At 36.3% G+C, this 26,479-nt stretch overlaps 1 protein-coding gene across 3 annotated transcripts in view; it reads right to left on the bottom strand.

Annotated features, from left to right (window-relative positions):
• Positions 1-1,707: 1,707 nt before the first annotated feature.
• LOC108965644 (cyclin-dependent kinase 14) overlaps positions 1,708-26,479 on the bottom strand; it is a 327,367-nt gene continuing 302,595 nt past the window's right edge. For 2 of the 3 annotated variants that reach the window (XM_018928188.1, XM_018928189.1), the window contains 5 exons: positions 22,191-22,365; positions 21,861-22,122; positions 15,199-15,411; positions 13,526-13,705; positions 1,708-2,153 (listed from right to left, as the gene is read on the bottom strand). In XM_018928188.1, coding sequence (XP_018783733.1) covers positions 2,089-2,153; positions 13,526-13,705; positions 15,199-15,411; positions 21,861-22,122; positions 22,191-22,365 — 895 coding nt within the window. In that variant the 3' untranslated portion in view covers positions 1,708-2,088. The remainder of the gene's footprint in view (positions 2,154-13,525; positions 13,706-15,198; positions 15,412-21,860; positions 22,123-22,190; positions 22,366-26,479) is intronic. The other variant, XR_001993122.1, reaches the window with a different exon arrangement.

Genomic DNA, 26,479 nt, shown 5'->3' with positions numbered 1-26,479 from the left:
ACCAAAATTAAAATCAAAACCCTTGAAAACTACAGTTTTTGCATGATTTTTTAAGCGCCTAAATTTAGAAAGTGCTAGTTGGGCAAGTTGGCTTGCGAAATTCTGTATAATTTCAATTAAAACATTTCATGATTAGAAAGACTGTGAGTATTTCGCCTTAAGCTGCTAAAAATGCGTTCGAAGCAATCGCTCTATATCGAGGAAATTAAACAAGAATTTCGTAGTGTTGTTTATGTTCGTGTTTTCTATACATATTTTTTTATTTTTTATTTTTTTTTTTTGAAATTCATCTACTCGTTTGTTGGTTGTTTAAGTTAGATATGCATATTTACAAATCGATGACTCAACAGGCGGGCTTACAGGCAGCACTATTGAAGTCAAAAGGTGAATTTTAATTTAGTTTTTTTAATTTGCTAAGGCTTCGCTAGATTTGCAACTTTTTAGATTTTCAAATTTGAAAACTTGAAATATTTCTTCAATGTTTTTCAATTTACAAGTTAACTCTACTGTCAAAACGCGCAATTCTTATTTCATAGCAAAATTTCCCTCCGCAACTAGTTGCGAAACGTACGCATCTGTTACTAGTCGCTTGCATGTAAGCCCGCTGTACTTTTCATATCGAATTCAAGTGTCATATGTGGGATTTAAAAAGCTTTCGAATTTGTTTTTTTGCTATTTAATGTTTCAACTACGAATTGCCAGCTAATAATTACTACAACAATAAGTATAAATTTTGTTTCGATTTTACGCTTTATGCTTTTACGCTTTAACAAATGTTAAAAGTTGGTGTTGAATTTGGTTAATCGACTCCTAGCGGTGCTTGGTGGCAACACCAAGGCCTTGCCTAAACTCGCTCGCTCCCCTTCTGCGTCAATAATATTGTGCATAGATATGTGCTGCATATGGTTGCAATGTGGCTTTGCTGCAGCCAAAACAAACAAACGTTGCGTGCAGGGGAAGGTGCTTACCGAGGACCTGAGGACCTTGAGGCACGTGTTCGATTCAAGAAAAATATACATGTGTATATTTCGTGGTCTAAGAAAATAATATTATGCAATTTTATAATTTTGTATTTTTTTGTTGCTTTTTTTTATAGATACATATGTAAATGTAAGTCATGTTAATTAGTTTTTGTGGTTTCAAGTTGAATTTAGTTTAGTTTGTCTGTTTGCCTACTGTTTAGCTTAGAACTATTGATTTTAGCTTTTTGTAATTCTGACAAGTTTTACTACAGTTGCTATTTTATTTTATTCTTGTTTGTATTCCAAAATTTGACACTGCTTTACGGTTTCTGCTTAATACTTTTAAAACTTGTTTTTCCCTTAAATTTCACATTTGTTCGTTAGTACTTGTTTTTGTTGTGGCTTTTCGCTTCACTTATTTTTTCAATATTTTTTTTTTTTTTTTTTTTTTTTTTTTTTTTTTCTTTTTTTTTTTTTTTTATTTTTTTTTTTTTTTTTTTTTTTTGTATGTTTGGACCTAAGAATTTTAACTATTTTTGCCGTGTTTTTGATATTTACTGTCAAATTCTATTAAAATGTTAAAAATATATTTAGTGCTATGCTTCTAAGTTTTCAGTTATTTGTTGTTTATTTTTCACTTTTATTACTATAATTGAATCGTTTAAGTTGCTAAGTGATATTTTCAAGTTTTTGTTTCTGTGTTTTTTTCTTTCTAAATTTTATTTTCATATTTTATGTAAGTAAGTAAGTATATACATTGCTACATAGTTGTGGTTGAGAGTGTGTGTGTGTGTTATATTTATCTTGTTGTTGTTGGTTTCATGTTTTACATAGTCACTTTAGTTCTTTTACTTAGTACATTTTTGTTTCATTTGTATTCTCACACAATTTACACGGCTATTTAACTATTTTTTGTTTGTCTTAATTAATCAAGTGTAGTGTTGTTGTTTCTCTTGTTTTTTTGCATTAGAACTAAAATTAATAACAAAGAAGTCTGTGTTATTGTTGAAAATAGTGTTGCACAAAAAATTAAGTTTGCAGTAAAAAAGTAGAATTACAATATTTATGGCTGTTGCTGCTAACAATAGAAACGTACACCATCCACCGAAAGGACTTGCTTTAATTTTCATTTATTTTGTCGGTTCGGTTCTGGAAACAAGTGCACTCCCTCAACGGTAAATATTGATGTCTCTGTAAGAGAAGAAAAAATACATACATATAAATTATATCATTCAATTTACACACATAAAATGTTTATAAATTCCAACTAATGTTGAATTAGAAGAAAGAAAATTTCCTTCGCTTTGCTTTGTTACTAAATTAATTTGAAGTAACTTTCACTAATCAATGATGGTAGAGCAGACGTTCCATTGCCCGAGCATGACGAAGTTCGAATAACAACTTTCCGTCTGAAGAACAACAAAGCGGCGGTGGTTGCCTTGGAATAAGCCTCTCAACATCATATATTCCACGATATTGATATTATTGGCTTCAACATAAGCGCCGTCAGTTCAATTTTTTCCAGACGGCAGCATTTGGTATCTTGCATTTGGGGCAAAAGCGAAAGGAAGAAATAAAGAAGAAGAAGATTACAGTAGTCAGGTAAAATTCTTTTTCCTTCTAGTAAATTGAATTAAAGAAAACGGCTATCTCTGCAACCGTTCTCGTTGCCTCGCTGCACGAAACCTAACACTCTCCACCATAAAAACCACAGCGACCATACTCATAAGCTGGACGAAACTTGACCTTAAATTCCGACTGTTAAAACCCAAATATTTTAGGTGTGACACTCAACAGTTTGTGCTCCTTCACTCCTCACAAGACCGCGATGATTGTCAAAGTACAGAGCCACAACAAAATCTTCAAGTCGCTACCCGGCAGCACATGTGGAAATAACAATGAAAAGTTGTGGGCAACATACAAAGCAATTTGCCGGCCGATCTTTAATTACGCCGCAACTAACTTCTGACCTCTACTGACCGCCATTCACAGCGGAGCCATAAACACCTTCACCGATTCCATTTTAAACGACGAGCACGAGTTGCCGCGAGTATCGACCATGACTTTTACGCAGCTTCGTTCTGGATACTGTAGCAGATTAAGCACCTACTTATCCAGAATCGATCCCGACATATCAAACGTATGTCCAACATTGAACGAGTTCCCGCATGAGCTCTTTACATGCCCCACTAACCCTATACAACGGACACCCTTCTCTCTATGACTCGACCCCGTCGAAACAGCACGTTTGCTGGGTCTACCGTTGGATGACCTCGATGAAAACTTATCTGAACCACAAATTGGTTTGCTGTCAGAAAATTGGAATATATCATTAGAATGTACGAAACTTTGGTTCCTTTAAAACCAACGAGTTAAAAAATTAGACAAATGATGCCGGTGAGAACGTAATCGTCAATGGCGATTGTTATCGCTCCATGATAACCGGCTATTATTAATGCCTGAAATTGAAGTTCGTGATCTCAGCGACATTCGGTTTCAACAAGGCGGCGCCACTTCCCACAAATTGCATCAATGAATGGATTTATTGAGAGAACACTTCGATGAGCAGATAATTTCATATCTTTGGCCGGTCGATTGGCCACCAAGATCGTGTGATATCACACCGTTAGAAATTTTTCTGTGAGGATATGTAAAATCAACAGTCTATGCGGACAATTCCGCTTCAATTTAGGTCTTCCAAACCTCAAATGCCCCAACGAGTCATCGTAAATTAGACTCAATGGATAAATCATCTGAGACCTAGCCGCGGCCAACATTTGAAAGAGAWAATCTTCAAAAAATAAATGTCAAAGAATATTTCCCATTAAATTTGAAGTTGCTGTATTTTTTCTTTAGAAAAAGTAGGGAACCACAAAATGGATCACCCTTTACGTAAATCCGCATGAATACTTTAAGTTATCATTAATATGACACTACAATGAGGAAAATAATGATTTTAGTGGTCCAAGAAGCCTAACAAATGCAATCGGATCTCTAATTAATGGATAGGGAGGGAACCATAACTAATTTCATTTTCGGAAGCTGATTATGATTAGAAGTTTTTGTTAACAGTCCAAGTTATCGAAAGAGGTGTAGTTATTATGGTTTATTGAAAGCCAGTGGAAAGTTTTTATACAAACATAACCGAGAGAAATTAAAGATTTTAAATTAATATAATTTATCAAAAATACTTTAATGGATATATTGACGTGTCGAAGCTAAAAACTCATGTACGATTCAAATTTTGCTCTCTTGGTGCCACTGATTTATAAATATTGTCTATGAATAGATTGTAATACATACATAAATACACAATAGAAGATATAGTAATAAACATCTAATCCATAAAAATTTCAAATAATACAATTTCTCCCAATTAATGGTTTTAATGAACTCTTGAATTTATAAATTAATACAAACGCCTATAAAAATGTAAGCATGCGCTCGTAGATAAATCCAGTTCAAAATATTGGTCTAATTATGTAAGCTGATAAGTGTACGAATGTATATATGCAGTCAGAGTGCATTGAAACAAACCGGAAGAGAAGATCTCAAATATCAGCACACCTACTCATATGGACGCACATTATTATCTCCATGTGGACATATACGAATGTCTAGTCTACGTAAGTGTGTGTGTGCGCGCCGGTTTATGTGTACATTGATTCAAATAATTTGGCAGGAAATGAGATTGCCTGTCGATGGAATAAATTAAATTGGACTTTCGTTGAATTCCAAAAGCTTTTGGGTCAGGTGCACTTAGAGTATCATTATATGTGACTGCGGTTTGGTTCGCGGGCAGGTGGTAATGTGCGGTTTGTTTATTGTTTGATGATGCGCTCAATTGCAAATCATATTTGCGGCAGACTTTGTGTGTACGCCAAACATATTAGTTGCGATCACAAGCACAGTTCAATGACTTTATCAGAATAGCATCTGATTTGAATTTGCAAATGGAAGAGTACACTCTGCAATAAAAGTATTCGTTTTGTGGTAATAAGAAAAATCTAAAAAATATGGCGATAAAAAATAAGATTTCATATTACGCAGATATCAGCATGGTTTTAGAAGGCGATTATCTACTATTAACTACTCCCCTATTACCAAACTATTAATTCCGACTTTTTCTGTAAACAATTTGATCATCTGAAGAATTGTCAACGAATAGTGTTGTATCGGAACAACGCCAGGCCATATCTATTGATAGTCACGCACCAGAAGTTTCAGAAGCTTAGTAGTTAAGTTCTTATGCATTACTCTTGTACTTTTGACTTAGCATCTTGAAAAGCCAACAAATTTTCGAACAGCACAGTGCATAATGTATCTAAATCGTATAATTCGAAATAGGTTTAATAAAACCTTCCATTAAATTCAAAAATAACAATAAATAATAATTTTTTCACTAGATGATGTTTAGTGATTGGCTGGCACAGTTCTGACGTCTTTATTTTTGGATCGACTATTACATTGCGATATTGGAATATTTGAGGGACGAAATCGCCAAAAAAACGTCCGCATTTGATGTAAGAGAAAGTGCGGTTTCACCTAGACGATGAACCATCTTGCAAGTCCGTAAAACAATGGCAAAAGTACATGAATTGGGCTTCGAATTGTTTCCGCCGCCATAGTTTTCTTCAAATCTGGCCCCAGCAACTATTTCCTGTTCTCAGATCTCAAGAGAATTCTAGATGGGAAGAAATATCCCTCGAGTGAAGAAGTGATCGCCAAACCTGAAGCATTTTTGAACGAAAGGACAAAGAAACCGAGAACTTTTCAATTTACCTGTAACCCAATCTAGGTTATCCTGACCGGCTGCAAAATTATACGTAGACCAATTAGGCGTTAGTAATGTCAGATGGAGGTTCAGTTTAATTAGAGTTGAAATATTCATCATACAGCACATCATGCTTTTTGCGAACTTCAAAGTGTGAACCTATTAACATCTTGTTAATGAGTGAAATCAAATATAAAATTTGTATGGCTAAATTTATTTAAGTTAGTTCAAACAGGGAAAAAGAACGAGTCAGAGAATTTCGAAGTCAGTATTATTGAAGCGTTTTTTGCCATTTTGCCAGAGAGTGTAAAATAGCATATATAGCACTTTTGGCACCGACTGTATGCACTACTGATTGGTTTCACAACATTTACATAAGTGCTTAGAAGCTCAAGAGCCATTGAGGTAATTAATGAGATATTTCCATATGTACACATGAGCATATTAATATTTTCGCACAAATTGGCAAATAGGCAAATAGGATCAATAGCACACGAGTATATAGTATAATAGCCCTAAATAAGCAAAGAGTTCACATTTGGTAAACTTATTAGTAAATTAGCTTGTAGTGTGACATTAATTTCAATTTGTACAAGCACTCCATCCACTCCACCCACTCGCTGGGCAAACACTTTGCATTCAGCATTTGAACTCACAGTAATTGCTTCATGTCAAATTATACTGAAATATGATTATGCCAACTAATGAATTGTGTGCAAATGCGAGTAATAAATAGTTGTTGCTGTACGTTGTGGCCACTCGTCAACTACAGTTTTGCTTGCATAAATTATATTATCCCGCGCAGGTTGGCAGCACGCGACAACTAAATTTTGAAATTACTCATTTGTACTTCATTTTAGGTAACTAATGGCGTTGATGGCACACGAAATTTCCAAACTTTTAATATTTATGCAAATGGAGAGTAAAATAAAATGGAAACACTTAAATTAACTCACACACACACAAATACAATTTTTGGCTAATTAGCGTTATGTAAATAAACAGTTGGGTATTCAGTTAATTTGTTTCAGTTATTTAGTTATAATTTTGGCGCAAAAAATCATAATATTATGAAAAATGAAAAAAAAATTTAAATTACGCTTTTCAAATTGCATGTTTTTTTAAACAAAAGTATATTTGTAGTGTAATAATATCTGCTTTCATCTTGCTGTTAGAGCGGTGAAAGTTTTAGAAGCCATCTAGTTTATTATTAGCTAAGTATGGTATAGTTGGCAGCTGAAGTATGGAGTGCGGTATTTATTGTGGTTTCTATAGTTCAGTTAGACTAGGTTGGATAACACTGGTTTACAGTAATTTTGTTGCCTTAAATATAAATAATTTTGAGATAGATGTTGCATTTGGTAGCTTGTACCCATTTAAATATGCATAGGGAATTGGCGACATCATTCCGACAGCATGCCGATAACTTTCGAAAGCTAAAGGGAGGATTTCACTGTATAAGCAGGCCAGACTGTAACACTACAGATCTCCAGGTTATATTTTTATTTAAACATTTACACCTTTTGCATAATTTTTCGCATCTTTTCGGTACGAAGCCTGAGCTGATACTTGTATATGTGAAAGGGGGCGAAGAACTCTAGGCTTGACTCAAAGTTTATATTTTATTGCTAACAAGACGATAATTGAGCAAAATATAAGATATGCAAAAAGCTTAAAAACAAGATTACATTCAATACTTTCATGAATAAATTCGAAATTTGGGCATTTGAAAGCATAATTTTGTTCAGGTATTAACGAACATTTCACACACTTGCAATTTTTCAGGACCAAAGCGAGGGAAATATTATAAGGTGAAAACGTCAGCCACATGATTTTAATCCTAGCAATTATATAAGTATATATACTACATATATATATAAAACTATACACTGACCGCCGTATGTGGCTTAAGGTTTGTTGAAAAAACGAAAATAAATATATGGCAATTTGGGTAATTAGTACAATTGCAGATATTTTTGGCATTAAATTATAGTATATATATAATACGACCAGTTAAACTTGACGACAGTTTGAAGATTTCATATTAGGTATATAGGAGATAATATTGACCCGATTTTATTTACCAATACTATATGCAGTTAAGGGCCACAAACTAATAAAATGCTCCCAAGAATTCATCAAGGTTCCTCTCATACAAGCACAAATCATTTGAGAAAAAGTCAGACGGGTGTATGAAAATCCCGCTATTAGATATATTAGACGCAAAGATACACTGTTATGAGTAAAAGCGCTCTCTGAATTTTATCAAGATAACTAACATGTTGGCCGTTATACGTTGGTCAACCGGCTTCAGTTCATGCGTCAATTTGACCTTGTAAGGTCGCTTGAGAACGGCGTGTGAGAGATTGATTTTGGTCTTCCTCAATACTGTGTCCGTGGATTCATTTTTTTTTTTTCACCAGACGCTCAATTGTTGATCGGACAGGTCGATTATGACGACCATAGGTTACAAGAGTATAAAAAAAAGTAAGTACATGTCAAATTTGCAAGAAAACGTCATTAAGCATGGTTCTGTATAGATCACTTCAAGCTCTGACTGTGTGAGGATGTAATGGTATCTTAACAATGCGTTGGGGATTACCATCACTCCAAATGCGACAATTTTGTTCGTACCCATTCAACCAAAACGAAGCTTTATCGCTGAACAAAATTTTCTTGAGAAAATTTAAATCGGTGACCATCTTGCAGTTGTTTCGAAGTAAATATATTCATTATGAAATGGCAAAGCACACTGAGTATAAGTCGATTTTTGGCTTATATATTTCATTCACATATTGCAGTATAAATTTTAATTGCCATACTCAGTAATGAGTGCTGGCTAACTATTTTTCCGCTGCTGTTTATTTTAGCATTTTATTTGCCTTTGTTTGACCGATAAATGGTTGTAAAACGAAATCCACATATACAAACATGAAAGAATTCATAAAACTTCCGTCTAAATCCAAGTATAAAAGCTTTAAAGGAGCAGCCTTATGGAATGTTTGAGCAAATAGCAAATACTTGCACATACTTTATGACTTTGCAAATAAGCCAAGTAGTAATTTCATTGAATATTTAAACACAATCGAACAAGCAATTTTCTTTCACCATTTGGTGTAATTTGCTTTCGAACCACTTCTGGTCTTAYAAATAAATAAATTGAATAATTAAATTGAGCAACGAAAGCTAAAAGTAAAACCAAATTCCATTCATTCCCGAACAACAAAAAAAAACCTCAAATATTATATATAAATACTTACACGGACATCAATGGTCATATATATAAAATATCTATGTATTTATGTACACACATATATACAAAGCAATTCGCAAGAAATGCTGTAAGCAACCAAGAAATAGTACAACAAACGAACTGGCGAGGAGTTGGTAAGCTTTTGCTGAAAGACATGCGGATCAAACCAACGCATATGTACATATGTATGGACGTATATTTATGTGTATGTATGCTTGTCCGTTAGCGGCATATGCAAGCGCAGGCAGCAAGCAGCAGGCAAGGTGCGCAGCAACAACGAGTCAACGAAGCATTAAATGCAAATTGGGAAAACACAAAAACAACACTGCATGAGGAATCGTTACGACTATTACAGGCGCTTCTCCCAGCACTTATTTGAATTACAACCAAAGTGCAATAACAAAGAGCTTGCTAAATATACAGCGATAACCACGATGAAACAGCAATTGGAACTAACCCATTTCCCCCGTATATTGGTGGCATGTGGCAGGTGCTTTCGTAGCCACTGGATAGCTAGCAGCAGTGCGGTGTGTTGGCGCTTTGTTGCTTCAAAACACGAAACGCACATGTAATGCAAGCATTGCAAAAGCAAGCCGAAACAAACACAACAACAACAACGGTACTATTAGAAAACATTGCCTACGCAAAAAAAAATTTACTTGAGTCTACGGAAATCGGTATGTGAGTATGTATGTCAGTGTTAGTGCTATCATCTGTGGCCACGGACAGACGTTTCTAGCACAAAAACCCAAATTCAAGCGCATTCGCCACGCACATTACCACCCGCAACGTAACGCAATGCCGCTGTTGCCGTCTCGGTTTTGTGGCATGCACTACAGCTGGCGACTGCTATCGCTGGCAGCGCATGTTTTATGAGTGTTTACGACAGTTTGCAAATTCGAGTTGCATTTGGAATTGCCATTTGGTGGCATTGTGTTGCGACAGCAAGGATTCGAAGTTATTGTGCCACAATGCAATCGCAAATAACCGGCGAGGAAAACTACAAGGATATATGCTTGCACACACTTACATATACAGCTCTCTATGTATTGCAGTGCGCCGTTGCTGTTGCCATATTGACGCTGGGCTGGGCTGGTTGCCTTCAGAAGCTGTAGGTCGCATGGCTGCTCATAAGTGCTTTTTTAGTGCTTGGTGCAATCATTCGGTCGTCGTAATGAAGTGACTTAGTCGCTGGATTTACTCATGATTTGTGGTAATGATAAAACGGTGTTTTGTTCTTATGCATTACTTGTTTTATGGGGTGCGTATTTAAGAGTTCCCGCTGGTGCCTGCTTCCTAGCGTAAATAATCGAAAGCGCTCTGAATGCATGCTTCTGTCATTAATTGGCTTTTAATTTGCGAATGGAATGGATATGAGTGATTAAGCAGATTAGCTATAGCTCCATGGTGCACCGTTCAAGAATTAAATTTCAAAATTTTTTTGTATTGAAATTTATTTAAAAATTATTTACTTTTAGTTGAAATGAAGGAAATTTATTGCTAGAGACTAAAACCATCTTTACTCATACAAGAGAATGGTACATGACGTACCTTACGTCACCTTCTGGCGGTGCACGACGTAACGACGCTACAAAAGTAAACCTATAGGGACAGCATAAGACGTCATATTTTTTTCTTGATCTTTTGGCATTTCTCTTCAGTATAAGTATCAGCCATTACATCATGGAAGGATATACGATCCGAAAACGAGTCGAAATTATTAAAATTTACTACCCAAATTCGGAGTTAGCAGCCTCAACTCGTCCTAATCGTCCTGTCGGATCAACAATTGAGCGTCTAGTGGAAAAATTTGAATCCACAGGCACAGTAAATAATGTTCCCGTGCCAATGAGATAAACAAGTACTTGTAATATCGAGAATATTGCTGCCGCTCGTACATCAAATAGGGAAGACCCAAATCAGCCTTACACACATCGTTCTCAAGCGTTGGGAGTTTCTGCCACGTCGTTGTGGCGAATTTTGCGAAAAGATCTTGGCTTACATTCTTAGAAAATCAAAGTGATGCAAGAACTGAAGCCGAGAGACCGCCAAAATAGTCGAATGTTTGTGAATTGGTCTGAGCAACAACTTGAAAATTATCCGAACTTTCCTCGAAAAGTCGTCTTACGCGATGAGGCGCATTCCTGGCTGAATGGTTTTGTCAATAAGCAAAATATGCGTTATTGGCCAGTCAGCAATCCACAACTACCCAATGAGCCACCATTGCCCCCCGCAGTTTATGGGGAGGCGGCATCATTTGGCCGTATTTCTTTCGTGATGATAAAAACCGACTCGTTGCTGTGAATGGGAATCGCTACCGCTCACTGATAACCGAATGTTTTCCCGAGTTGGATGAAATGGACAATTTGTTGTACGAAGGCATCCAAACGCCGTTGCTGTAGGGCTACGTCTATGCCAAGAAATCAGCAACAATTGATGAACTTCTTACGACCGTAAAATTGCAGCAGTATCGGGCGATTTATGCTTAAAACCCGAACGAATTGATTATCGTATGTCTACCCTCAACTGAGCGGTGAAAAAAATTTGAAGGTGAGGAACTGGTAACATTATTCGATAACAATTGTTGCCGAACACAAGAAGAGCTCCCAAAATCTTTGGGAAACACTGAAGCTGCCATTTCAAAAGGTTTTAAAGCAGTCGTTCATATTCTAAAGCAAAGAAATTTAATTGAAGCTAAAGGACGTTGAGAGACGATTTCGCAAGTCAGAAATGTTGTCCGAACACTACAAAAACAAATGTTTTTTGCATCAGATTGTGGCTGGTGATAAAAAGAGATCATTGCGAGACCCTAATCGCAAAGAATCATCATCGAGCACCTTAAAGGTAACGCCTTATATCAATTATGCCAAAGTATCTGTTTTTTAAGGGATCAGAAAGGCGTTCCGTACTTTGAGCTTCTAATGCTGGGTAAAACCATTAATGGGAAACGCTACCGACGAAGCTTCTCAAATTGAAGCGAGCGATTACCGAAAAAACCTCGGAATTCGCGAGTAGGCACTAATACAACATAGACCTAGCTCCTTGCGTAAATTGTCGGTTATGCGACAGAAAGCCTGAAACACTAGAACACCTGCTAATAGATTGCATGGCAGTCTGCAAACGCAGATTGAAGGTCCCTTGATCCATGTATCCAAATAGCGATCACATCGCTTCACTAGCACCCAGCAGTATATTGAACTTTTTCAATATGCTGGAGCTAGGAGAATCTTGTGATTTAGGAGATTAGGAGATTTAGGAGAGGGCACAATAGACCTAAGGTCGCGATGCATTCCCCGTTTATCAATGTAATCTAATCTCACATGTTGTCCATGTATATACTATAGTGGTGTGACATTGATGGCTCCGATAAATAAACAGCTTCTTGGGGAGAGGAGGGCGTGTGTAAAGTTCAAATCAAATATCTCGAAAACTGAGGTACCAGTTCTAGTATATATAGATAGACAGACGGACATGACTAAATCGACTCAGCTCATCTTGCTAATTACTTATACATATTTTATAGATTCTCTGACATTTCCTTCTGAGTGTTACAAACTTCCTGACGTACTTAATATACCCTGCTGAACCTAAAATTATCAAAGTTATAATAAAAAGTCAACTTATTTTCACCTTGAGTTCCGGATGCTGCGGTACAATATCTAAAAGTTTAAGCGTGTGCAGTTTAAGCTCCCACATATGGATTCAAAGATATACCAAGCTATTTGTACACACTTCTCTTGATATTTGCCCTGCTGTCTACTGCTCTTGAATATTCTGCCGCCAGTCAAATTATATAACATGTGTATGTTTGCATGTGTGTGTGTGCAGTGTAATTATAGAACAGCTTTTTCGCGAGTAAGTTGAGTAAATGTTTTACTTTTTAATTAAATTACTTTGCTTGCGAAAACTTTCCTCAGACTTCTTACTATTTACTCAAGCATTTCGTTACAATTCCCGAACAAGTTCTGTCAACTGCTGGCAGAAGTGATCTTTTTACGTACACATCTCTGGTATTTTTTTTTCTTCTCTTTTAGGCGGCAAAAGTTTTGCTACATTTTGCGCACATTTACGGCATTGAAAGGTTGAAAATGCGCCGTATTCATCATTGTCGTTTCATTTAACGGTGACAATGATTATGTCGATTTAAATGCGAAATGAGTTTATACCGCTCAAAGCAAACAAGGCAACGCTGTAGCAGTCACTGGCATTTTTCAACTGTTCGTCTGCTTGTGTCACTATTTTTCGTATTTGTATAGATTTTTGTGTATTTTGCGAAACTTTATTATTATTTCCGTTTTCAAGAAAAATACGGACAGCCGGCTTTGCGCTCGAAATCGCAAACTGAGTGTTCAAACGAACTTTTGAAATTTTGTATTTGAAAACTTTTTCACAATTGCACAATTGCATTCGTGTATTTATATTAATTGCACGAAATTATTTGCACTCCCAAAAAATCATATACACATATATTTATTTATTATATATACATTATACTATCACTACTTGTATTTGTTTTCACTTTGCAGTGCTACTCACCATCGGGCAACTCGTAAAGTTTTCTCGGCAACGGCGCAAAGTAGGGATGTTGCAGCGCTTCTTCAGCTCCTATTCTTTGTTCTGGATTTAATTGCAGGAAGGCATTCGCTATCGTCTCACCATCAACGATATCATATAGTCTAGGAAAGTTGTGACCTAGTTTACGGGGTCGATAAAAACCTGCGTTGAGAGAAAAGATATAATGCATGCAAATATTCGATTATTAATATAAATTATATTTATATATATTTTATGATAATCCTTTTGAATATATGGAGAATTGATAAAATTCCATGAATGGAGGAGCAGAGGAAAGCTTGCACCCGAATATGCACATGCTAATCAAATCTAAATACGTATGTTGCTTGGTAAAAGATATTGAGCTTTTTAACGGTTGGATCGTCATACACATGGGTTACTCACATTTTCAAGGTGTGCGGCGTGAGCGCAAGAGAGAGAATTCCCACAACTGCAACTGCTAGAAGCATGGAATAGTGACAAGATGAAACGACTGGTGCGCTGTTGGTAATGCAGCTAGAACTGCGTAAGTGTTGTATATGCCAGTAAAGAAGAAGAAGAAGACCACTGCAGTGCCTTTCAAGCGGTGATTTCTATCTAGATAGAAGTAGATGGACTCTTCCAAATTGCAGCTTCCTTCAAAGAGGTATGCATTGTTTGCACCGATAGCTCCTAACTAGTCAAGAAGTATCTCACTAGCATCAATTTTCTTAGGTATTAGACTTTTGTCAGAATAAAATAAGCCGACGTTGTAAGCACATAACGTTTCGTCGATTAAGCTCGATCGGATGATGAAAGGACCAACAGTTGTTTAACTGAGATCAATTGATAAGGATCTCACGCAAGCTAGTAAGAGGTACAATTCGCTCAACAGTCGGTTCAACGTTATCGGAATTGACCCATATTCTATCCGGCCAAGGGCTATTATTTCGAAGATCTAACCGCGTTTAGATCGGTAAGCCTTAGAGTAAGAAGTCTGGTAGTACGTAAAATACTAACATAATTTTTATGAAGCTATCGGAAGGAAAAAAATTATTACTATTTTTAACAGCGTAGATCCAAAAGAATCCAATGTCGGATTAGAGTCCTCTGTTTTCATTTTGGCATATTACTGAATTGAAGCTAGATCCTAGTAGCTCCCAAGAGGAGCAGCGAACCAAACTATTTATTCAGAATAAATTATATGCAACATTGTTCTGAGATACGGATCACAGTTTCATGGACTGAATGCAATTCTCTTAAGTTCCAGGAGACTCAAGAAATTGAATCTTATGAATTGGCAAAGTCTGGTATGCATAAAAAGTTTGCTATAGTAGTAGTGCTTGAAGTACCAGTTATAGGACAACCGAAAACTATTTTAAAAACTGTATTAATCTAAACTGATTATTTATTGAAAGTACAAATACTTTGCGAATTTTTTCGAAATATTTTTTGTCAATTTCGGCATGTGAAAAGTTGTGCCTTTATAGCTATAAACTAAACATTATCATTAAATATACCAAGGCACATAAAACAACCAGCTGTATTACCTGAGCTCCATTAGAATGTAAAACAATAACATACAACTTTGTTGCGCAACAACTTCTCACAATGTGCTATGTATATATTTTCATTTTTGTTTTTTTTTTTTTGTTTTTTATCTGTCATTAACTTACCTAACTTATGCGGTTTATAACCAGGAAAATGTGTCACACCCGGCCACGTCTCCTCGGTGGGTGTGCCGAGCAATTTAAATATTTTATCCAGTTGATCATATGTATCACGTATGCCGGGGAATGTTGGCATGCCAGTGACCATTTCCACGAATATACAACCGACACCCCACATGTCCAGCGATGTCGAGTATTCAGTGCTACCGAGCAGAACATCTAGAAAGAGATAGAAGGATATGTAAATACACATATAAATAAAAATTTAATTTTGTATATAAAATGTATGTACATAAAATGTATGAACTAAAGTAAAGTTGTGATGACTTTCATTTGAGTGGGGAGCTCAACCCTAGAGTCAAATTTAAAACTTTCTAATCCACACAATTCAAGATTAAAAATTAACAGACACAGCAAAAACCAACTAAAAAAAAAAAGTAAATACACACTAGTGCAAAACTCAGTGTGTGCTACACATCGTTCATGAGATGAAAAGCTCAACCAGTTGACAACTGGCATATTTAAGCGCAGAGCGGTTGCATGGTACAAGTATTAAACTATCAAAAGATAAGCAAGCGTGCACTTTGGACTTAATTTAAAGTCCAGCATTACAATAGCGATGCCTGACCTGTCCGAACAATACGTGCGTTGATGTAAAAATAAAGCTATATAGGTAAACTATATGTACAAATTTGTATATAATATTTTGTGTGAGTTCAACGCTGCGTATGAGTAACCGGCAGATTTTAAAAATAGCAAAAGGGAGAAAATATACTTAAAGTGGCCGAAAAACTTTTTAAATTTCGTCATTTGTCGAATAATTGTTTCTGGGTTGGTATCACTGTGAATTAGTGAATAATTTAAGACACAAAGTCCTAAGCAGAAATTCATATTTCAACAAGAAAAAAGAAAACTACGCAGTCGAAAAATAAAGTGACTTTGTGCAGCAAAAATCTGACTTTAATTTTATTTTATTTATTTTTTTTCTTTTTTTTTTTTTTGTTATTTTGCTCTTTCTGCGAACAAAAGAAGAAGCTAGAGTGAAAAGCCAAGGAAACTGCATATTTCTCCATATTTCCGGCTAGACTACCAAAAGGGAAATAGCCAGCTACTCCCACAAGAACTGACCAACTGCACATAACCGACAGGTGTACACACACACACACACATTTAGAACGTGCTATACTTGGCTTCAAATCTAGTTTGCATATGTATCTGTAATATCACAAAAAGGTCATAGGAAATATTCGCAAAGTAAATTAAAGCAGACAGGATATTGATTTGCACACAGTAAAGCCGTTTGACGGTTACACTAAGGACTTTGCATAACTTCAGATAGACGGTCAATAACAACTGTTTGACCTGTTAGACACAGTATAGTATGCAAAAATGAACCGATGCCATGCAAAGCACAAAAAGTTCACAGCAACACAAAAAGCATTCGCATTGCGGCCGCTTCAAAGTCTACAGACAGCTGAGTGATTTGGTAGCCAAAGCAATGAGTAAGTGGAATAAAGAGAAAATGGATAATCAAATAGAAAATTGGAAATTTGAATTTTGCAAACTTCGCAATAAACCGAAAATATCGTTTTATCTGACCGCATAATGAACTCTCGTTGAACTGCTAGACGTCTCATCATCTTTTCATTTAAGCCTTAATGAGCACAAATTGTTCGCAGCCAAAGGCGATTAAATTCTACACTTGGCATTGTCTGATTTTACACGTACAGTTTAGCATACTTACATACTAACACACATTTGTAAATGTAGATAGATGGTAAAGCTTTAAAATCTCGTAATTTTTAATAACTGAATATGTATTGATTTAAAATTTTTAATATAAATTCATGTTTCTGTTGCCAGTTTGAAGAGTTAAATTCGATTCCAAAAGACGAATAATTTTTTGGCCTAACCGAGAGATAACGGTTGAAACAAAAAATATCAGTTATTACCTTAGATAATAATACTAACTTAAGCTAGAATACTGTCAAGATTTCATAAAATTACATTCAGTTGTTCTCAAGTTATTCTTGGGGTTAGGTGTGGGAGTTGACAAATTAATGAAAAAAAAAAAAACATTGGCGATGTTATTTAAGGGCAGAATGTCGCCGATTCTTAAGACAGTGATCCGTGTCACTGAGATCACGACCTTCAATTTCAGGCATCAAATAGTCGGTTATCACGGCGCGATAACGATAGCCATTGACGGTTACGTTCTCTCACTTTTGAAGAAATATGGACCCGATGATTTCACACCCAAACCACATCAAACCGTTTTTTCTGAATGTAATATCAACTCTTTACTATCTTCAGTTCATACAATTTTGCTTGTTAACGTACCCACTGAGCCAGAAATAAGCCTAATCGCTGAACAAATTTTGATTCGAAAATGTCGGATATTCTTGGAACTTTTCAAGAAGCCATGAAGCGAAACGATGTCGCTTGGGAAGGTCCAGCGGCTTCAGCTCTTGCACAAAATCTTGACGTAAAATGCACGAAGTCGTTCCATTGGTCAGTCCAAGTTGCTGCGAACGACGCCGAATCGACTCTCCACAGTCTTCGTCATATACACTCTAGCTAGAGCTACTACATTTTCTTCACTCGATCGAATATTACTCAGTATTGGATGCTGATTCTCAAGAAGGACGATGGTGTTGCCAATAGTTTGCTCAGTAGTTGAGCTAAGCGCGCGAAACACATTCTTTACAGAACGTAAATTTTCGTAAAAAAGTTGAACGATTTGTAAACCGGCCAAAGTCTGTCCATGATGAGATGCCGAACAATGCTGAATAAAAATAACACCCATAAAAGTGCGTGTTCTATTTCATTATGTTATTGTTGACCTTATGGTCAGTCATTCTGCGCAGTCTAGGAAGGCAAATTTTCGACTAAGAATACACTTTTTCAAATCACAAAACAAAATCATAAACTTTATTGTTTTTCAGCTTTTTTGGCTTTGAAAACAGTAAATTCCACATATTTACTCTTTTTTGCGTAAAAATCCTAGATAGATATCACTCACTAAAGCTGACAGAAAAAGTGGAAACCAGTAATTAGAAACGTAAATATATTTGCATGAGGTATAGGCTGCAAAAAACCTATCCTAATTTAATTATAGAAACTAAGCAACCAGCCAAACAACGGTAACGTAAAAGGTAATAGCAGAGATGAGAGAGATTTCATGGAGAAAAAAAATTTTGTCATAGTAGYAGTAGCAGTACGTTGTTGGAAAAGGAGCAGGAGAGAGAGGAGGAAACAAAATATGCAGACAATTAATTATGCATACGAATCAAGCGAAGGAGATGCCAGAAACGTTGACTTTAACAAATGCGAACAAAGGAAAAGTTAACGAGAATTATAAATAGGTAAGACGAACCCTTTCTTTTCTCTCCCCCTTTAGCAGACAGCAGCATAGAGTAGTGTAAGTTGGTGGGTAGTAGGGAATTTTTTAGAACCTTTGTGGTCTAAAAGTATACTAATCTGTGTGCTGAACACTAAGCTTAGCGTTGATTTTATGCAACAAAGCGTTTGATAACAGCAAAAGAGCTCAAAAGCAAAGCGAACAAATAAAAAAATTATTAAATGTATTTTTATATGCAATCAAATAAGCTTTTGAAACTTGTTAGTAAGCAAGTGCGGTAGCCAAAGTATTTACGCGTTTTTGATGCACGCCAGCCAATTAAAAGTTGAATATGCGAATATTTCGGCTCGTGGGCACTCAATAAATATTTTTAAGTTTTGACTTATGTTTTCTTCGCATACACATATAACTAAACTATGTATATATAGTATTTACCATGTGTCATGTTCCGCGCTTAAGTTTTTTGTAGCGAATTCCGTTGCATTCCGAACACTTCAACATTTTTGCTGGCTTCTCAATTACAGGCTCGAGTGCACTTGAATGCGTGTGACACGTGACACACGCACAATTGGTGCATGCAACAACCTGTCATTGGTGTTGATAATCATGTTGCATGTAGTGCTATTCGCATGCGATCTGCCTGTATTGTTGCTAACAAAGGCCAAGTCAACGGCGTGAATTGTGTGCAACAAGAATGGCGATTATATTCGTGGATATGAACACATACACATGTATTACCATCACCCATGTAGTAAGCTATTCAATTTTAAGCCTTCCACTCACAGGAAGGCAGCATACACACATACATATGTCTAGCTGCACATGTATACCTCTGTGAGTATGCTTATAATACGATGAAATGGGCTTCTGGCAGCGCCTTACCTTTGTTTGTGCTGACAATTGTTATTGTTGCAATATCAGTACTCAAAGGAAGTGCGTTTTTGTTTGTGCGTGCATGTGTGTGGCTGGCTTTGTGATATAACAGCGACAATTGAAAGGAAGGACACTACCGTATCTTGATTGTCATGCGTTTGACTTGCACTTTAACTACAAACTATGTGCTGCCAAATCCGTATACTATACACTAACACATGCATATATATACATATATGTATATAATATGTGTATATATATATATATATATATGTGTGTGTGTTTAATACATAATACATGTCTACTTGCATACTTTTCGTCGTTGCAAAATAATCTCATTTATATCTGAACGTGCTTCTATTGGTTTACGTTCATTAATTAACAACGAATTTCACGCGTCAATTACCAAATAATCATGCATTTAATTAAGGTAGCAATTTAAGTTGAATGAAATACTGATAGATTTGCAATTAAAAAAGTTATTAAATTTAATGCAAACGATCATGGATAACGTTGAGAGCACGCTGACAAAATGTTGGTATATGTATACAACTTTGGTCAATATGATAAGAGTAACTACATCACGTAAGCTCCTCAGCGTCAGTTAGAACAGTCAAAATGAGTAAAAACCAAGAAAAATGTTAAAAACCCTTCAAAAAAAAGTCTTTTACGAGAACTTGATTTTGATCGATTGGTATGTATGGATGCTTTATACTGTAGTAGTGCGATCTGAGCAATTTCGTAAAGGTATCTTGTCAATTAAAAAAAGTTTCCAGTTCAGTTTCTATAGCAGCTTTAGGTGTGGTATATATCGGAGGATCGTAGTATGTATCGTGTATCTTCCGGAAGAAGTTTTAAAGGTCAAAGCCGGAGGCATATTTTCAAAAACAAAACACGATATTACAAAACGTTGCGAAAAATTTAAAAATTTCTTGTTTTCAGATACTTTGAATGAATTACAATCATACAGACTTATTATCTGATTAACTTATATAGGTTTGTCGTAGAAACACATAGTTTCATTGCCAGATTGTGCTTCATGTCCCAGATATTCAAATATGAATCAACCTAGGGTGGAGCAGTGTATATGGACCAAGCAGCTCACAGCTTTCGGTCTTAGACCAATTATCCTCTGAGTAACCAAAAAATATCCGATTGAAGACGAAACATTCCTCCACAGAACAGTGCGCTGGGTTTGGAACTCCCCACGTAAAAAAACACACTCAATGAAAAGAATGGATGAAATGGATGAAAGACTTCTCCTCTTGATTAGCATGCATGAGCATAAGGGCACACATATGTAATGTTCGGTTCCTTAATTGGGAAGGTGCCGCTGCCAGCTGGCTGATGTACACGTAAAAGTAATGGCTGAATGGCTAACATTACAGCCATCCAAGAAGTGCGATGGATGGGATAGGGACTAAGACGAGTAGGTCCTTGTGGCATTTACTACAGTGGACATATAAAGAAGCACAAATTCGGTGTGAGATTTGTGGTGAGATAGAGACTCCGTCGCACGGTGGGTAAATTCAACTTCCAGAAAGAAATATCCCCAAATGGGTTGAGGCTGAGCAACTTCGTCGGAGCCCGATATATGGTTATCAGTAGTACAAGCTACCTGGCTGTCTCCGGATCGAAAAGCCACCAACCAGAACGGTCATGTTATGATCATGAATATGAAGACACATATTCAGTTGTATAGACGAGCGCGCGCTACGAGGTCCTAACATCGACTCGAACTACTCCCTTGTTGCAGCCAAGATACGCAGCCGCCACTGTGCAGCAAAAAACGCAAGACAACAAACACAAAACACTTCGACGTCGAGAAGATGCAATCACAACAGACAGCCGAACGACAGTCGGCTCGACTTGGACTCTTGCTCTCTGAGAGCACTCGTCAACAACTTGGTATAAGTAAACTCTGGGATGACATTTCAAGTTCCTTACGTACAGCTGCAACCGAAACCATTCGAAAAATGCAGAAGAACAGCTCATACCTTGAAGAGTGACCTGTCGCAGTGGAGAGAAAACAGGCTGCCTACCTCGAAACATTACAATCGACCACAACACGTGCGAGATGGAATAGATACCGAGCGCTGAAGAGGGAAAAAATTTCTTGTTTTATAAATAAAAAACCCACATATTCAATAAAATAAAATTACAATCCGTGACTCGGAATTAAAAAACTAAAAAAAATTAACATATTAACAATAAGTGAATGATACATGTTATAAACAACAGCAAATATCACTTTGATGCCACACAACTTCTTTATCAATGTATATTCCTTAAAACGGAAAACCCCATTAGATTTGCAACACACGCTTATGCAAATTTCACCATTGACACCTGAAGCCTCAAAACTCCAGTACTTGCATAATATACAAAAGTACAACATGCGGGTATAAAGCACCGCCATTGTGTGAGTACTCACCTGGTGGACGGTACCATAACGTAACGACTTCATGCGAATACGTATGACTGGGAACACTTTTAGCGCGCGCCAAACCGAAATCCGCCAACTTCAATTCACCACAATCGCTTATCAATAAATTTTGCGGCTTAACATCACGATGCAGTACGCGCCGCTTATGGCAGTAGGAGAGACCACGCAGCAATTGAAACAGAAACAAGCGAACATTACGATGATCCAGACCGCCAGGATGCTTTTCCATATACTGTGATAAGTCAGTATTCTGAAATATACGCAAAATATGCATTTTAATAAAATATATCGAACATTAACAGCAAACTTTTCACATACCACATATTCAAAAACGAACGTCAGCGTTTCCCGTGTGTGCACAATGTCATGCAACGTCACAATGTTTGAGTGTTTCAGTTCTTTTAGCAGCGAAGCTTCACGTATCGCGGTGAATGGGGCACCTTCCTCCTCTTGCAGTCTAATTTCTTTTAATGCAACACGTTGATGAGTTAAACTGTAATTACAACAAAAAAAATTGTATAAATATATTAATTTAATATATCTGCAGGAGGAGGAGTAAAAATTTTAGACACATTTATAGTATGTATGCAAAAATCTCAAGATCATTTTTTTTATATTAAACATATTTAATTTGAAGATGCTCTTTGGAAAAAGTTAAAATCTTAAGTGAGCTAACTGACCGGATGTCATGTTTTACTGTCTTTGACAGATAAAGGTTCAGTTTAAGTTGAGGTGAAGTATTCGTAATACCAAACTTCAACGAGTTTTGCGAACTATAAGAGTGGTATCTAATTTTGATACTTCGTCCAGCCCCCTGAACTGTGAAGCTCCTAAATATCGAAGACGAGTTTTGGGTAATGCTGGATAGAAGCATAGTAGATATCCCAGCGTCTCTTTCATGCCTATTTCCCGGCACTTCGTATCGTCATTACTTGTACCCATTCGGCTCTCATGTCATAAGCCAATAGGACCTTTCGAGATCGTGCGAATACAAAGCAAGCGTGTTTTCCTTCGTGGTTCTAACACAGGATCTTGGCGATCGGATATTTTTTTAAGGCGATGCAGTCATAATTTTGCATCAAAATGTCAATACACAATTTTTTTACGCTCTCAAACATTTCTAAACGAGCTTGAGGGAAATATGATTTAGATAGAGAAGCGTTTTTAAAGCATTAACTTCTTAAAGAAAAAGATAATAAATAACAAAGCAATGAAAAACCAATTTAGTAAAACTACATTAATTGAGAATTTCCGACCAAAAGTCTAGTCTGTAGAATATCCGTCTGTAGAATATCCGCAATAGACTTTACACAAATTTCATATCAACAGGCACTCAGAAGTAAATCTAAGCTACGTGCCACAAAACCGAGCAGTAAATCAGTTTGGTCAAAGAAGTCGAAGAGAATTTGGAAAGTTAGACGACGGGCGCAACATTGTGCGGGAAAATGTCACATAAAGAGGCGAAAGTAAGACAGACAGCCATCAAAGCGACGAAATGTCAAGCCTAATGAAGTATCCTCGCAATGAGTGGCGCGTAAATGTGAATTCAAGCCGAAAACCAGTAAAATTCGTGCGTTCTCTGCTATTTACACTGAAAATGTATATGAATGTGGGCCAACAACAAATGACGCATAAAAGAGCAACAAGAAAAGCTTCACCACACCGCCATTTACGACTTTTACTGCCATAAAAGAAGCAAACCTTGGTCGTAAAAGCGAGCAAGGCGACCTTCGAGTTGCTCGACGTAAAGTGTTTTCTCCGACGTTTTACGAAGAATTTACTTTAAGTGTAAGTAGTATACGTGAAGTATTTTAGCGAGCTGACGAGACCAGACGACTGTGGCGCTAACGAAATGGCACACCTTAAAGCCTCTCTAAATCAGTTTATGTGTATGCATGGGTATTGGTTTGCTCCACAGCCCTTATATGCGTGGCTCCTACACAATTTTTTGTGATATTTAGTTATGGCTAAGGTGTCAAAAATTAGGTTAAATTAAATTGTAGGAGGATAAAAAATATATTTCAAGCCGAACGGTGTGTGACATTGATGGTTGAAATATGCAGGGAAGGTATATTGAATATAGGCAGTCAAAAATTAAAGAAAAAGAAAAAGGGAAGAAGTAAAATTTCATAGTGTCTTTGGGAAACTATCTGGCAGAAAAATTTTAAATAATAATAACTTAGAAGACTAGAGTATGTCGTGTGACAAAATCTTAGCTTCCAAAAACTATGCAATAAGAGAGAGAGAGAGAGTTTCAAGGAAAGGAATGTTTCAAACCTAGACTTAAATTCAGTTCTCTTTTATGGCAAATTGTTACTACTGACCATAATAATTTTATTCACCTAACTTCTATTTGCAACACTTACTTAAAACAAATTGAGATAGACATAGAGTCAAATAGGTTGGTTGTCTGACGATGCACCTAGGTCTTTAGGGGGCGTCCCTTATGCTACTGTATCCTCTCTGAAGCACCCCGTGGTTCTAATGCAGTTCATTAGCACAAACATTTTTATCCGTGCAACTTTCGAAATGTCGTCAAGAAACCCTCTATCGATACTGCCGATTATTTTCCTATAAAAAGTATTGCATTCGTCTTGATAATCTCCTCTTCTTCTAACTCCTGGCAGCTTCTACAATAGTTATTATAAAAATGATGTTCTTAGTCTGAGGACATGCCTTGCAATCAGATAGTGAGCTGTTAGCACTTCTAATAAGAGATCTTGTTCCATGGATGCCACGGTCTGTGTTCGGCAAATCAGGGATTGACTCCACCGAAACTTAACTATATATGTTATAAACATGTTTCTCGATCTAAAAGTACCCTGAGGCATAAAACTTCCCTCTTCTATTGATTCTAGTTGTAGGGTAGGTGCCTGTTCTGGCTAGTTCAACTGCTTCACAGTTATCAGAGAAAGTACTATGTTCTGACACCCATTGTAAGTTTATATAATATAAAAATGATCAGGTCGACAAGAAGAGTTGAATTCCGAGTGACTGTCTACCCTAAATATGGATATCGCACAAAGCACTAAAGGTTAATCGTCAAGCCTCTTTATCGCTGCTAACGCGATGTGAAAATGTTTAAAATCATATGATAACCATATTCACACCTCACATAACGGTTACGTTGAAAACTCAGTGACTATGTCTGACATTATTTCGAAAATATCGGACATTCTTCAAAGTATGTACTAAATTTAGAGAGCACATTTATCCGATTATAAGGTGCCCTTGTTTTTAAAATGGTCTATTATCCCCTAAGCCCGTATATATGTACCAAAAAAAAAATCGAACGGTTCCTTAGGCCGTATATATCGATAAATATTGGGTAGTCGAAAAAGTCTTTTCATATTTTGCCTATAGATGTCGTTGCAGATGTATCTCCACAGTGCTACCAATCACATTGTGTCATACCAGATAGTGTTGGAAAGGTGAGATTAAACTTCACTTCACTAAAAAATTTGGAGAAGTTGAAAAAAAGTTAAGGCTGTTCAAAAATGAGGTAAGATAATGAAGAAATTTGCTACATTTTGAAATGTTTGTATAAAAAAGGGAAGAATGCCATGCTAGCCACCAATGAAATCTGTGAAGTTTACGGATGCTGTATATGTTCGTGTAGCACAACAATGTTTCGCTCGCTTCCGTTCTGCAAATTTCGAATTTTCAATTTAAAATGATGAAAGTTTTACACTGCTGGAGTAATGTTTCTAGCGCAAAAATGGCAAAAAGTGGATATTTGTTTATTTATTTATTAGTATAAATATAAAGTAATAAGTTGAAGATTGGTTAGAAATACGAAAAGACTTTTTCGACTACCGGTCGAAAGCTATCTTAATGAGATTTAGAGGGTACCTTTCACCGATAATTGCTTGTTCTTGCGCCGAATTTGAATGTAATTGGGTTAATATTTCTCAAGGAGGTTATACATAATAATGTGATTTCCGAATTTGTAATTAACTGCAAGACATTTTTTTAGGTATATATATGCAATATTTTAATTGAATCAACTATTTTCTTAACTACTAAACCCAAAATAATCGATTGACACTCATACACTATATAAATGTATTATGAAAGGCTCCACAAATTTCTATCTCACGAAGAATATATATTACACCCACATATAACGTAACATCTTAAGTGCCAATAAAATGACATGTGGTTGCCATATTACTTGGATGTATAAATAAGTCAGCATGTACGCCCAAAGCTGTGGCTTCTCACACTTACAACACATGCCAACATTTCATTAGTAAAACCAGCAAAATTTTCAAGTTGGACATACAGGTGTTTGACATGGAACCAAAGGCAACAGCTGCTGTTCATGCTAAACCTAGAATAAATATGGAAAACTTTCTCTGCAAATAATAACTGCACAAAACAAGCATGTTGCATACTTCTACGTAGAAACTCTATTTATATAGAGAATTACGCGTAAATTGGTTAAGAGGGGATGTTACTATACATTTTAGTTACCAGTTCTGGTGCTGCAGGAGTGTGAGTAGAATTTATAGCAAATAGAGCGTTGGCAGGCAGAAACTTTGCCTTAGTACTAATTAAAGATTAGTCCACATGACAAAAGTTAAATAAGTGGAATAGGTGTTATG

The sequence above is a fragment of the Bactrocera latifrons genome, unplaced genomic scaffold, assembly GCF_001853355.1.
Source record: "Bactrocera latifrons isolate USDA-ARS-PBARC rearing strain unplaced genomic scaffold, ASM185335v1 scaffold_143, whole genome shotgun sequence".
Classification (NCBI taxonomy): domain Eukaryota; kingdom Metazoa; phylum Arthropoda; class Insecta; order Diptera; family Tephritidae; genus Bactrocera; species Bactrocera latifrons.
The sequence above is the reverse complement of the archived record's forward strand: the minus strand, read 5'-3'. Positions and strand labels throughout refer to the sequence as shown.